This window comes from Podarcis gaigeae, assembly GCF_964106915.1.
Source record: "Podarcis gaigeae genome assembly, chromosome: 2".
In the NCBI taxonomy this organism is placed as follows: Eukaryota; Metazoa; Chordata; class Lepidosauria; order Squamata; family Lacertidae; genus Podarcis; species Podarcis gaigeae.
Window position 1 is genome coordinate 34,791,175 of NC_139679.1, and position 15,129 is coordinate 34,806,303.

The 15,129-nt window shown below is 46.8% G+C and overlaps 1 protein-coding gene across 3 annotated transcripts in view; it reads left to right on the forward strand.

Moving 5' to 3' along the window:
• Positions 1 to 15,129, forward strand: part of RAB37 (RAB37, member RAS oncogene family) — a 73,881-nt gene that overhangs the window by 33,570 nt on the left and 25,182 nt on the right. For 2 of the 3 annotated variants that reach the window (XM_083728072.1, XM_083728070.1), the window contains exon 2: positions 125 to 235. In XM_083728072.1, the coding sequence (XP_083584198.1) occupies positions 125 to 235 (111 nt within the window). Of the gene's footprint in view, positions 1 to 124; positions 236 to 12,540; positions 13,340 to 15,129 lie in introns of those variants that run through there. The other variant, XM_083728071.1, reaches the window with a different exon arrangement.

The window sequence follows — 15,129 nt, forward strand, 5'->3', positions numbered from 1 at the left end:
CTCCAGTATTACAAAGTTACCAATTAATCTGCTGCCAGCATTTGTACACTGAGAACAGAGAAATGGGGCCTCGGCCCTTTTAATTCGGACGCTAACCTGATTTTTTTTGGTCTGATTCCCACAGACTATCCTGGTTGGAGACAGCGGAGTTGGGAAGACATCACTGCTGGTTCAGTTTGACCAGGGCAAGTTCATACCAGGCTCTTTTTCTGCAACTGTGGGCATCGGATTTACCGTAAGGGCCACTTGGCTACTCTAGGCATGTTTGAGAATGGTTACTTAAATGAGGGCAGACCTTTACTATACAGTGGTACCTCGGGTTAAGTACTTAATTTGTTCCAGAAGTCCGTACTTAACCTGAAACTGTTCTTAACCTGAAGCACCACTTTAGCTAATGGGGCATCCTGCTGCTGCCGCACCGCCAGAGCGCGATTTCTGTTCTCATCCTGAAGCAAAGTTCTTAACCTGAAGCACTATTTCTGGGTTAGTGGAGTCTGTAACCTGAAATGTATGTAACCTGAAGCGTATGTAACCTGAAGCGTATGTAACCCGAGGTACCACTGTACAAGTACTGACATCTGGCTTTCTGTGCAATGAAGCCCAGCAGATGGTGGTAGCAAATTAAATCGAAGACTGCATCATCAGGAAACTGGCCTATACACCAGGATGTTACACCTATTTATGGGGTTCCAGATATCACTACGTTGGGGGTGAGAAATCTGTGGTCCTATGGGTTAAACCACAGAGCTGTGGGTTAAACCACAGAGCCTAGGGCTTGCCGATTGGAAGATGGGCGGTTTGAATCCCCGCAACAGGGTGAGCTCCCATTGCTCTGTCCTAGCTCCTGCCAACCTAGCAGTTCGAAAGCACGTCAAAGTGCAAGTAGATAAATAGGTACCGCTCCGGTGGGAAGGTAAATGGCATTTCTGTGTGCTGCTCTGGTTTCACCAAAAGCAGCTTAGTCATGCTGGCCACAGGACCCGGAAAAACTCTTTGCGGACAAACGCCAGCTCCCTTGGCCAGTAAAGCGAGATGAGCGCCGCAACCCCAGAGCCATCCGCGACTGGACTTAACTGTCAGGGGTCCTTTACCTTTTATGGGTATTATTAGACTCTAGTTCCCAATAGCCTCAGCCAGAAGGGTCAGTGGCCAGGGATGATGGGGGTTGTACCAACAGAAGTTAGTGGTAGGACCCAGAACTTGCTCAGTATACCAAATCTATGGCTGTCCTGGACAGAAGTGTCTGGTTCTCTACACCATCCATCACCCAGTCCTAGAACCCTGTGCTGTTCCTGCTATTTTCCTTCCTTTTCTCCATTCCTTTCCTCTCACCCCTGTTGCCACCACTGCAGCTGATGAAGTTGGTGAGGCTCTTCCTAGATCCATTAGAAACATGGAGGAGGAGTCCTTCCAAGTTGCCAGCCAGTCAGAGCACACAGCCTAGATTAACCCAATCTCAGCACAGGTGGTTGACCCCATGGAAAGGACAGTAATAAACATTGGAAAGTTTCTGTCCAGTTCTTCCCCTATCCATCGTCAGCCCCTACTAATGAAACAGAAGAAAAAGAATGAGCACTGATAGGACTTCCACTTGCCTTATTGCTATGCAAGGGTGTGTGTGTGTGTGTGTGTGTGTGTGTGTGTGTGTAGTACCACCAAAGTGCAGTACATTGTCAATTATTTTGTCTGTTATTATATGTTTACCATTGAGAGCATCAGACACATTTTCTGCCTTAGGCACCAACACACACACACACACACACACACACACACACACACACACACGTGTTTGTTTATTTGAAATTTGTGTGTGTGTTTATTTATTGAAAACGTTTCTGTACCACTCCTCATCAGTAATACTAGGGAGGCACACAACAAATCAATACGTACAATGCCATTCCAATAAAATCAGCACATGAAAATACAATGGAATGCATTATAATCCATAGCAGACCAGTCAGATTCCACTCACAAACCCTCACAAATGCCTGGGTGGACAGATGGGTCTTTAGCCCTCACTCTGGCATCACCTGCATAAAATTACACAGAGAGAAACGGCCCTTCAGTCTCAGACCTAAGGAAACTTTTGGTGGATACTTCTACTGCTGAAAGGGCTGCTTAACCCTACCCATTGCCCAGCCCTTTCCCACTGCAATCGCCACCTGCAAACTGCTTCCCCCCCAATAACATTCCAGGTGCACATTTACCCCTGCAAATATCTACCTGGAGCCCCACAAGAAGACAAACAGCCCTCTGTGTGTTGGGGGAACAGGAACTGGGGGTTGTATCTGACCAAGTAATTAAATAGGGCCGCAGGTGGCGCTGTGGTCTAAACCACAGAACCTAGGGCTTGCCGATCAGAAGGTCGGCGGTTTGAATCCCCGCGATGAGGTGAGCTCCCGTTGCTCAGTCCCAGCGCCTGCCCACCTAGCAGTTCGAAAGCATGTCAAAGTGCAAGTAGATAAATAGGTACCGCTCCGGCAGGAAGGTAAACGGCGTTTCCGTGTGCTGCTCTGGTTCACCAGAAGCGGCTTAGTCATACTGGCCACATGACCCGGAAGCTCCCTCGGCTAGTAAAGCGAGATGAGCGCCGCAACCCCAGAGTCGGCCACGACTGGACCTAACGGTCAGGGGTCCCTTTACCTTCCTTTAAGTCATTACATGCATGGAACAACTTCCACTTGTGCGCAGTGGAGCGCCGCCTCCTTCCCCTGCTCAGCCACCCTACCCAACCCCCCAGCTGTCTGGAGGAAATTCAAAGGAAGTGTGGGTGAGAAGGGAAGGGAAGTTCCATTAAGCAGCTAAAAATTGTTCCACTTTCTCTCTCACACACACACATGCAGAAACATCTACAAAAAATTGCCCTCTCGTAAATCTGCTTTTCCTTAACGGAAGCGGCACCCTGGATATTTAAGCACATGCCATGTGTAAGCCCCCTCAAGCACATATTATTTTTGCTAAATGGTTTTCTAATTGGCTTAGTTTTGCTCCTGCCACAATGTATACAGTATAGGCCATGCGTTCCCCCCCCCCCAAAAAAAAGCACCCTCGTTGTTGTTTTTCATTGTTTGGTATCTTGCAGCAACACCGTGCCTGAGCCACGATGGCGTGTCCCACACACAAGGTGTTCTTTAATAACACAGCTAGCAAAACTAAGTGATAAGAGCAGTGCTGACATATGCAAAGCTCTCCCAGTGACTGGGATAAACGGGGCAGAAGGCACATTTATGCCCCTTTGCCAGCCATTGCTTCCCACCCTGAAATGTGTGGATAGCTGGAATGTGTCTTCACCCCAGGCACCCATGATGCACAGCAACCACCCTGTGACCTGCTTTATATGTTGTTTCCGTGTGTGTGTGTGTGTGTGTGTGTGTGTGCACGCACAAAAATATCCCTCCTGTCAAACTGTCTGAAAAGGATGAGTGACCAACTCTAAAACCGGCTCCAACATAAGCTCCAACATTTCTCTGATAAAAATAGGGACGTCCTATTCTATTATTAGGGACACGGGTGGCACTGTGGGTTAAACCACAGAGCCTAGGACTTGGCGATCAGAAGGTCGGCGGTTCGAATCCCTGTGACGGGGTGAGCTCCCATTGCTCAGTCCCTGCTCCTGCCAACCTAGCAGTTCGAAAGCATGTCAAGTGCAAGTAGATAAAGAGGTACCGCTCTGGCGGGAAGGTAAACAGCATTTCCGTGCTTTGCTCTGGTTCACCAGAAGCGGCTTAGTCATGCTGGCCACATGACCCGGAAGCTGTACGCCGGCTCTCTCCGCCAATAAAGCGAGATGAGTGCCACAACCCCAAAGTCGGTCACGACTGGACCTAATGGTCAGGGGTCTCTTTACCTTTACTTTATTCTATTATTATTATTATTATTATTATTATTATTATTATTATTATTATATCCCACCCATCTGACTGGATTGCCCCAGTCACTCAGGGCAGCTTCCAACATATGTAAAAATGTATTAAAACTTTGAACATTAAAAAAAACTTTCCGGGACATGGCTGTCTTCAGACGTCTTTTAAAGGTTGTATAGTTACCGGTACTTATCTCCTTGACTCAGTGGTTGCATAACTCCAGGCCCTCCAACATTTCTCCAATGAATATAGGGACGTCCTATCATACCCTCCAACATTTACCCAATGAAAAGAAGGACGTCCTAAGGGAAAGTGGGACATTCCAATATCAAAACAGAAACAGAAATCTTTTGCCACTGAATGACAGGTACAGTGGCCCTTCATGGTAGGCATCAGACCCAGGAGAGGACTTGAGCCAAAGGCCAAACATTTCCTAGGCCAGAACACGGCTGCTCTACGCATCACCACTTGGGTCTGGCTTGGGGGGGAATGAATTGGGAGACAGAGAAGGAAAGGGCGACGGAGGGCCATCTCCCTCTGCCCCTGATTGGCTAGAGTCAAGTCACGTGTCAGCTTCCTGCTCTCACCTGCTAGCCCTTGGCCATTTGAGGAGTCCTGCTTAACTGCTGCTCACACCGTGTTCCTGCCTTGTGATCCTAGCTTGCCGGCCTTGCCTTGCCTTGCCTTGCTCTGCCTCCTCGCCTTGTCTGTGCCTTTTGCTTCCTGCCTTTCCTTCTCTCCTGCCTGGATGGATTCCACTCAGCCTTGGGCTCCATCGCCCCATCCCAGAGGCACCCTGCACAGCACAGCACACCAGCCAGGTCTGTAACCTTCCTCTTCCACAGCCCAAGATGGTGGCACTTCTTGTGCAGCTCTGGGAAACAGTGGCATGGCGTGGGGAGGGACCACAGGGGTGCCAAAAATGGTTAGGGATGGAAAGTTTCAACACCTAGTGCTGCCTCAATACAGCTACGCAAACACATCACTGGGCTCCGTTGAAAACAACTTCTTCATGCAAACCAGGAAGTGACCTTTCCAGACAACGGAACAACTATTCTTTTATTATCTCTGTGGTTGCAATCTCCTGGGTGATGTGGATGCTGTTAGATAGTTGAATATGCATGTGTACTCTATCTGTTTCCCTCCCTCCCAGCCCCGGGTGCTAGCAACCCACGTTACGCCACTGCTGTGAAATACCTCATAACTGTAGGCTCTCACATCCCACAGCTTTATGAAGAAGACCTCTTCAAAAACCAGGGGCATGTGTGACATGACATGAGTAGCATTTCCTGGTATCCTTCCATCCAGATGTTTTGGGATGCATGTCCCTCCATCCTTCACCGTTGGCTACACCGACTGAGGATGATGGGAGATGTGGTCCAAAACATCTGGAAGGCACCAGGCCAGGGGAACTGCTTTCTGGGCCTATGTGTTGAAGGCCACCATCCCTGGCACCAATTCCCATAACTGCATAAACAGTATAAATGTTACATGTTCACAATCCGCTTGTAGGTGCTTTCTTCTGTTATGGTCACCCAGATTCCAAATATGATATGTGTCGTATTTTCTTGTTTGATATGGTCACGGGAGTCACTCCAGGATTGTTAATTATAAATGGCTATCTCATAACCTTTAACCACTGCTTGTCTTACTGTTTGATGAAAAGCAACAAAGGAGAGGAGGACGCAGGTGGCGCTGTGGGTTAAACCACAGAGCCTAGGACTTGCCAATCAGAAGGTCGGCGGTTCGAATCCCCGTGATGGGGTGAGCTCTCATTGTTCAGTCCCTGCTCCTGCAAACCTAGCAGTTCGAAAGCACGTCAAAGTGCAAGTAGATAAATAGGTACCACTCTGGTGGGAAGGTAAACTGCGTTTCCGTGCGCTGCTCTGGTTCGCCGGAAGCGGCTTAGTCATGCTGGCCACATGACCCGGAAGCTGTACGCCGGCTCCCTCGGCCAATAAAGCGAGATGAGCACCGCAACCCCAGAGTCAGCCGCGACTGGACCTAACGGTCAGGGGTCCCTTTACCTTTACCTTACAAAGGACAGACCTTTCCCCTTTCTGGCTGAGTGAAGGGAATGAAATCAGCAGAGTAATTTGCAACAAATGTACGATTGGATTGCTTGCTAGAGGGAGGGGTGATTTTGGCAAAATATTTTTCCCCTAGAAGAACATTTTTGGAAAAAGTTACGGTAGAATGCAAAAGCTGTTGTCACTATTAATTGAATTCATTAATTTGTTGCTTTTTAAAGGACCATGACTCATTTCTGCAGAAGTGCTGCTATTTGAGATAGTCAGCAAACACATAGGACCTGGAAGAAAATGTGTGGACTGCTCCTTTTCAGGATGCTGGCCAACTTTGCCCTCTTTGGGAAAACTCCATTTAATTTCCTTAACACCCCCCCCCATCCCCCAAGTTTTCCTTCCAGCCCCAGTTAGTCATTGTTCAGCAGTTACTAAACATGTTCTGCTGTCACTGGGGTGTTTTTGCCTCTAATTTGTTTTAGTAAACTTTGCAAACCTTAGACTTCTCCCAAGGCTGCTGATATCTTCCTTTAGTGTGAGGAAGATGCTGTTTCGGTTACATGAGGCTCCTTGCTCCCAGAATGAGTTGGCTATCAAAATATACAGTACTGTATAGGATAAATTCTGGGAGGCTCTGAAGCGCAAGCCTTCCCCCTTATGGCAATTTTAGGCAAAATAGGTTTGATCTTGAGAATTGCGTTTTCAACTTGCTTGAAGGTATTTATTTATTCATTCACTCATTCATTTCATAAAATTTATACACCACTTGATTGTGTTTTTTTAAAAAAACTTCAAAGTGGTTTACAAAAAGAATAAAATGATAAAATTATTGGTAAAAACAATTGAAAGCAACTATTTAAAATATTCAAAATATTCAAAAAATAAAATAAAATCAGCCTGCCCCTTGCTACCATCCATGCTATGTGGGACACGGAAAAGAGCCTCTCTTGCTGATTGTAGAGAGCAGGCAGTAAAATGAAAATAAGTGTTGTTCAGCCAATAAAAAGGCAATGAGCCAACCCATAAGCCCCAAAATCTAATAAATCACACGTATCTGGAATAAAAGGCACTGTACTATCAAGGAAGCTTTCAGCAGTACAGAATGTTTTTTCCTTAAATATTTACTGGTCTTAGCAGCGTTTGTTCCAAACATGCCTATAATTCAAAATGATCACTGGCATGCTTTCACTCCCCATGTCTGCAAGAGATTAAATTTGTGGGGTTTTTTAAAGCACAATTAAAAATGAAGTTGGCAAGGCTCTTAGATGTTTCTTCTACCATGAAGGCAATTTCCCCTTTTATCTGACACAGCTAGAAGACTCCCATGGCACACCCCATTTGTTGTAAGCCAAGAAGCTTCCTAATATTAATTAGAGTTGGGCTAGGTTCAAATCACCAACTCAGCCGTGGGTGCTCTTGGGCCAGTTGTATCCTCTCAGCCTAGCCTGCCTCCCAGGGTTGTTGTGAAGATAAGATGGGGAGAAGGAGATGCATATGATGGAGAAGAGGGCCTTCTCAGTGGTGGCACCCACCCTGTGGAACACCCTCCCACCAGATGTCAAAGGACAAAACAACTACCAGACTTTTAGAAGACATCTGAAGGCGGCCCTGTTTAGGGAAGCTTCTAATGTTTGATGGACTATTGTATTTTAATATTCTGTTGGAAGCTGCCCAGAGTGGCTGGGGAAACCCAGCCAGATGGGCAGAGTATAAATGAATATATTATTATTATTATTATTATTATTATTATTATTATTATTATTATTATTATTATTATTATTTTAGCTACTTGGAAAACCACACTAAAGATCTTTCAACAGCTAAACCAAATAAATACTAGGGGAGAAGGCTTGGTGCAATTTTAAACATCAGCTGCTTGCTCTCATAAAGGATTTCTAGTGGGGGGAAATAAAGTAAAAAAACTCTTTCTTAAGGGCAGCTCTTTGCCATTTATCCATGTTCAAAGTTCAGTCCTGAGCTGCATTCCAGAACCATTGAGTTCCTATGACAATTTAATTTGTTCACAATCCTGAGCCAGCCCAAGACATTTTGCTGCCTAAGGCAAAGAAGAAAACCCGTCCCCTTCCAGTCATGGTGCATCAAGAGCCTGCTGGATCAGTCCAATAGCCCATGTGGTCACAGTGCCAACAAGATGCCTATAATAATAATAATAATAATAATAATAATAATAATAATAATAATTCACTATTTATCTCCCCCCCATCTGGCTGGGTTTCCCCAACCACTCTGGGCGGCTTCCAACAGAATATTAAAATGCAATAATCTATTAAACATTAAAAGCTTCCCTACACAGGGCTGCCTTCAGCTGTCTGGTAGTTGTTCTTCTCTTTGACATCTGGTGGGAGGGCATTCCACAAGGCAGGTGCCACTACCGAGAAGGCCCTCTGCCTGGTTCCCTTTAGCTTGGCTTCTCGCAGTGAGGGAACCGCCAGAAGGCCCTCGGCACTGGACCTCAGCGTCCGGGCAGAACGATGGGGGTGGAAACGCTCCTTCAAGCAGGAAACCCACAAGCAGGATTTGAGCACAAAGACACCCCCTCACTGTGGTTTCTAGCAACTGATGTTCAGAAGCATTACTGCCTTGAACTGTGGAGGCAGAGCAAAGCCATCATGGCTAGGAGCCATTGGTAACCTCATGTGGCCTTCAACCCCGATGCCTTGAACTGGCAAAGAGAAAATGTTACTCCTTGTACCTTCTCACTTTCAGCTGTCCTGCCCTGCAAGGACAGAGTTTTGCCATACTCCGTATCAGAGTTATAGGAGCCTTTGGGCAAAACTCAGCACCTGCTTGGCTGCACAGGTGTCAGGAGCAGAAAGTTACTATTCTCTCATGAAACTGCAAGAAAACAATTTGCAGGCTCAGTGTGGAGACCATCGGTTTTTCTCTGCATTGTGGATTCCTTCATCATTGCCACTTGCGAAACGCCTATGAGAAGCCTTCACTCGTTTTGGGTGTTTCAAAGGAACTATAATCTACATTCAGTTTTCCTGATCTGATGCATTTTACATTTCTCGAATATTTTCTGTGGCATTGGTACAGAGACCGGAAATACAGGTTCTTCTAGTGAAGGGTAGTGGGGAATCAGGGCTAAATATAAGGTCTTGGAGACCTGGAGAGTAGCTCGGACAAGCAAAAATAAGTAAATCAATGCGTGAATGGAACATATCTGTGTGTGCCATCTCCTTATGTTTCCACGCACCATTTACTTTCTGGATAAGGGCAGGGCATTGCTGCACACTTAGGAAAAAAACCTTAAACTGCATTCCTACATGAGGGTAAGGCCCATTGAACCCGGTGGGACTTCCTTCTGAGGAGACGTATAGGAGGGCACTGTCACTTTGAACTGCACATAGTTTCTCCCTGCTTATTTATTTCTTTAAATGGATTTACTTTTGACAGTCACATAACCTAAGAAACCCAACCTGACCTTCTGCGTTGCAACTTCTCATTTGCACAACAAGATCTAAATTGTTAGGAGGCAGATCTGCAAACAAGTCTAAGCTGATCTGGTTTTAGAGAACTATGTATGGGTTCTGATTCCTAGTCAAACATGAGATTAAGTGTGGGGCTACTTTACAGGAGCTCTGCAATAATCTTGGAACTAGTAGAAGGGCATGTTCTTCTGCCTAAGGGGAAAACTTACTATTTATCTTTAAAACCATTGTAAACAGCTAAAATTGTTAGTAGGATTGGAGTAACACTTGTAGTTTAATGGTGAATTTTGGACATAATGAAGATGTAAGAGATTTGGATTATTATATTATAAAAGATGCAGGAGGAAATGGCTAAAAATAGGACCCACAAAGGGGAGGAGGGAAGTCCAGGCGATTATTTGGAATCTTGCTTTTATGTTCTATGTTGGATAGGTGTTTGCAAAACTTTAATCTGAAAAACCAAATACAGGCAGCTCTGAGAACTCCAGAATGATATCGCTTGGAAACCCCCAGAGTTGCCAATAGAACCCAATTTGCCAGTGAGGCACTGCCCCACCAACCTAAGTCTAGACTTCTCCAAGCCTACCTGCCTTACAACCAGTCCGGGGGGTTGCCCTGACATCTCTCCTTCCACCTTAGTCTCATTGTTGCCCTTTTAGCATAGAGGAGGATGAGAGGTAGAACTGCAACTCTTTGGCTCTCCCCGTCATGGGCTCTGGCTCCCCCTACTTTTGGCCTCCCAGTCTTTTGCCATTGGACACCAGCAGCCACCACTGCTCCTTGGAAGCAAGAGTACCCAGGTCAGTGTACACCTTGGTGCTTCTGTGTACTGGTGCTTTGGGATCTAGGGCTGCCTGACCCACAGAGGGAAAGAGGTGAAAACCCCAGAGCTAGAAGCAATGTTGGCTTTCGGGAGGGTGTGGGCTTTTGGCCACCCTAGGCAGTTGCACGAGGGAATTGCAATAGGTTTCCTGGAGAGATATAGGAACCAATGCTATCCCTCATTAAGCTGGTTGAAGAAATAGGAAAATAAATGTAAACCTGCAAGATATGGTCATAAAGATTGTTTGTTCTCGGTCACTGACTCTATAGAAAATCAAAGACAGAATTAGCAGTTTGAAAGCACATCAAAGTGCAAGTAGATAAATAGGTACCACTCCGGCGGGAAGGTAAACGGGTTTCCGTGCGCTGCTCTGGTTTGCCAGAAGCGGCTAGTCATGCTGGCCACATGACCCGGAAGCTGTACGCCGGCTCCCTCGGCCAGTAAAGCGAGATGAGCGCCGCAACCCCAGAGTTGGCTCCCTTGGCCAATAAAGCAAGATGAGCACCGCAACCCCAGAGTCAGCCACAACTGGACCTAATGCTCAGGGGTCCCTTTATACTATTGACTTAGTAATTTGGGTATATGTTAGAGGTTTTTTTAAGGGATTATGTTTGTTTTTATCCTGTTTGTTTTACTGTTTGTTGCCTGTCTTGAGTCTGTTTGGAGAGATAAATAGGATTGAAGGTTGTTTTTTTATAAAAAAACAACAACCACTATTTTATTTTAAAGTAATACACGTTCCAGAGTTTTTGATCTTTTATCAGCCTCTAGGTGGGAGGTACAGTTGAAGCTTGTCTACTACTTAACCTAGTAGTTCTCAAAGAAGATGATCTCCTCCTGGTTGCTGTCCCTTTAAGAGTAAGGGTGGAGTTTCATAAGAACAATGGTACCAAATACATAGTCCATGTGGATCTGCCTATGGCAGAGGTGGCTAACTGGCTGCCCTCCAGATACTGCTGGGCTACAGATGACTAACCATTGGCCATGATTTGAGTTGGAGTCCAACAATATCTTGAGGATCACTGGTTAGCCACCCATGGCCACTTAGCCCAATATAGGAAAGAAAATGCTATTCTCTCTGTATGTCCTCTGCGGGAGTTAAGATGGTTGGGGCATTCATTGAATTGCCAAACTCGGGGCCAGGCTGGTATGATGAACAAAGCATTAGAGTTTGACAGAGGAGACCTCTGTTTAAATATTCACTCAGTTAACAGGATGAGTCACTCACTTTTCCATACAGAGCAGTTGAGTGGGTAACATGGAACTTCCTTATGTATAAAACTGAGCTCCTTGGAAGAAGGGCAAGTACACAAACGTGATAAAACCATAATTTGAAAATTCCCATGGAAGGAATGTGGCGCTTGCGTATTCTATCATTTCAATGAAACATGTGCAGGTTTTAAATTACTATTTTAAAAGTAATTTTTTTATTTTATTGGAAAGAAAGTTAAAGCTTTCAGTATTTGTATGTAGCTCCCTTCCTTCTCTGGCTGTATCAAAAATTGAAGCATCTGCATATCATGAATGAGAATTGAGAAAATCAATACATAAATAGATACAGGTAAAGAGGGGGTTCTTATCTGACAAAAAGGCGATAGCATGCCACTGGCAAGCCACTATTTCCTCTTTAATGTAGACATTGTTAGAGCAGCTGAAACAACAGAACAAACACTGGGGAGAAATTATCCATTATTGACTCACCCACAAAATTCCCAGGGAGCAGCATGACTAAACACCTTTCAGGATTTTGTGACTTCACAGAGCTGAATTATGTCTCTTTTGGTGCATTGACTATTTTCATATTCATCTTATTTTATTACATTGCAAGCATTTTATCATGTTCTTTTCCAAGGAACTACAAAATGGTTAACAGATTTAATAAAAGAGATCTGTGGAGACCTGTTGCCTCAGAGTTGTCTCAGGCAATCTCCAGTTTCTGTTTAATCCCAGGGATCTGAAAATATAAAGCAATTTCCACCCAAGGAATCTTCTTCTCAGTCAGCCTGGTGAGGATGGGGAGGGGAAGAAAGGGGTTGTTCTGATCATAAATCTAGAATTGATTTCCACCAGCTGCAGATTTGGTGATATTTGGGTAGAATAAAATGCCTTTAGCTCTAGCCAGAGGCCTTGTGTTCTGCAATTCCCATGAGCATGATTTTGTACAAAGAAAAGAACTTCACTTAAGAGATGTTAGATGAGGATATTGTTTAGGTAAGGCGATCCTTTAATGCTGTGCAAATTGAGCAAGGAATTCCTGGCAGTTCCAGAAACACACACACTTTGTTCTGTTACTGGATTTCCTCAGATTAGAGAAGATTTGAATGAAATCTGAGAATTCATTTGGAATCAAATTTACTCTTTCTCAGATATTGTTTAAATGTCATGCTGCATGTAACCAAAGTCTTTAAAATAAAAAATCCGTAGAGGTCAGAGGTCAAACTGATGGAAAAGATGCCCCTCTGTGGGTTTTAGATGGAAGAGGCTTTGAGTTTTAAATGCTACTTAGTTTCACGGAAATCAACTGATCTTAGAATGCGGAATCACCCAACACATTCAATCTCAGGGTCCAGTTTCTCGGGAACGTTGGCTCTTTAGCAAGTGTGCCAGACAGTGATGCTTATTCCAATCATTCTTGGTGATGCTGAATGCAAGGGCCAGGAATGATCCTAGGTCCGTGGAGTTCCCACTCGCGGAGTCTATTTGGAAAGAGGCGTGGGAAAGGGGGCGTCTCCCCTGAGCCACTCTCAGCAGTTACCCCCTGCCCGATCCTTAATAAGGGAGGTAGACAAAACGTGTGCGTAAAGTTAGTAAATCCTGCGCCGACAGGACTTGTGCGCGGTGAAGGCTCCGGCCCTGTCCCGTGAGCCGCTTTGGAACTCGCCCCGTCGGTTCCTTCCTGAGCTCAACGGCCGCCACTTCGGGGCTTGGAAAGGGGCGGTTCTGCGGGCGGCCGGGGAGGGGCGGCGGCGGCGGCGTTGGCAGCAGCAGCACTAGCAGCGTGGCCGGAGCTGGCCAGCCTTTCGCAGGTAGTTCCTGCTCCCTGCCCGGCCGGAGACTGAAGCCACCATGATCAGCAACGGGGCAGGCGCCCCTCCCGCGCGCAACGGGACCCCCGCGCCTCCGCTGTTGAGAAAAGCCGCTTCCCTGGGCGGGAGTTACGACGTCGCCGGCAAGGTCGGAGCCTGCTCGGGTTGGGCGCCAGGGGGCGCGAGTGGGTGTGGCGGGGAGGGAAGGGGAGGGGGCTGCCGGAGGGGAGGGGGGCTCTACTACTGGGATGGGGGCACTGCCCTCTCGCCTTCGTCGTGGCGCACATGGGGTGCCCACTCTCTCCGGGACGTAGTTTTAAGTTTCCTCTATTCACTGGTCGTTCTCCTTCCAGCTCTGAAACTCTCCTGCCTGGCTCCCACTCTGCCAGCATCCCTGGGCAAAGAGTCGGGGGCCTTTCTTGCCCCCCCCCCCAGCTTCTAAAGTGAAAGGTGCCAAGGGACTCAGCCCTGCTTAGAAAGACATCCCAGATGTGTGGAGGTTGCTTGTAGCCATTTGGGGACCAGGAAAGTAAATTTGCATGTGCTCAAAGGCACTCTGCTTCCTGCATTCTAAAAACGAAGCGGTGACTTTAGGATCTCCAGTGAGGTGGCTGCCTCAGGTGCAGATGCTATAGGGCAGAGAGCAGGCAGTGCTGTTTGAGCCACCTGGCCTGCCCTGCTGCCCTCAGGTGGATGAGGGAGAACTCTGCTCCATTGCCAGTAAGAATCAACTGCCAGTCTGTACAATGGAGTGCCCTGGCTCCTGCTAAAAAGTTTACCTGCACAGGTGGTAGAAGTTCAACAGGTGCTGCTTTTCCAGCCTGGGTTTCTACCTGTCACCAGACTTCCACTACTCTGTCAGCAAAGGTGGCTGAGCTTGCAAATGAAACTGAAAACAGCCACTGGTTGGTTTCTAGGCTTCTAAGCCTTGATTGCAGAGGCCTTGCCAATCTCTGACTGAGGCGAAACCCTGTCTCCATTTAGACATCATAGCAGGTTGTTTATAGGTTGGGGTGCTTGTCAGCTTCTCGTTCTTGAGCAACTTAAAATGAATCTCCCTGACACAGCAATGCAGTGGGTTCTCCTTTCCTTCAACAGAGCAGTTCCTATTCAAACCGCACCCAGAGGAAGCTGCTAAAAGTGGGCTTTGTGGGGAGGTTGGTCAGCAGACACATCTCTCAGAATGAAAGCAGCGGCAGGGAGGGAGAGAGAGAGAGAGAGAGAGAGAGAGAGAGAGAAGCTTTATGTACGGCAAAGGGGTTAGCTTCTTCAAATGCAGCTTTTTCATGGCTCTCCTCAACCTAGGGGTGTGAGCTCTGGGAAACCTCTCTGCCGCAGCGACGAAGAGAACGTATTCCCAGAAAGGTCGCTGGGGTCGACTGCAGAGCCCTTTAGCTGCTGTAGTTAATTGTAGATGAGCTTTCCTCATCCCAGCACCCAGTTGAGGAACTCTGCTAACAGACAAATAACCAGAGCCAGCTGTATCCTCTGGTAGCAGATTTGGGTGCTGGTCAAAGCTTTTCAGTGTGGCTTTCCAAGGAGTCCTTTGCAGGTGTCCAGCTTGGTCTTTGCTGTCAATTTCGTACAAAGCCAGCTTTGAACCATGAAAAGCTAATGGGGGGAATGGAAGTTCTGTCTTTTCACCTTCACAGGATGCCACTGACAAGCCACTCTCATTATGAAAAACGTAGCATTGGAAGGCTGATGAATAGCCTGCCTTGCAAGCCTGGCAAGGCCCAGGTCTTCTGTCATCTGGGGATTCGGGTGAGCCTCTAGTAAGCTGGAGCTCTTTTGAATGCGGAGGTCATTCCCACCTGCTCCCCACCTGCCTGGCTGCCTTCTTACACCCAGTCAAGGCACTACCTGCCAGCTGTCTCCTTAGTCTCACGGTTGCCCTGTCTCCTGCCCCACCAGTCCCACCAGTAGTGGGAGCCATGC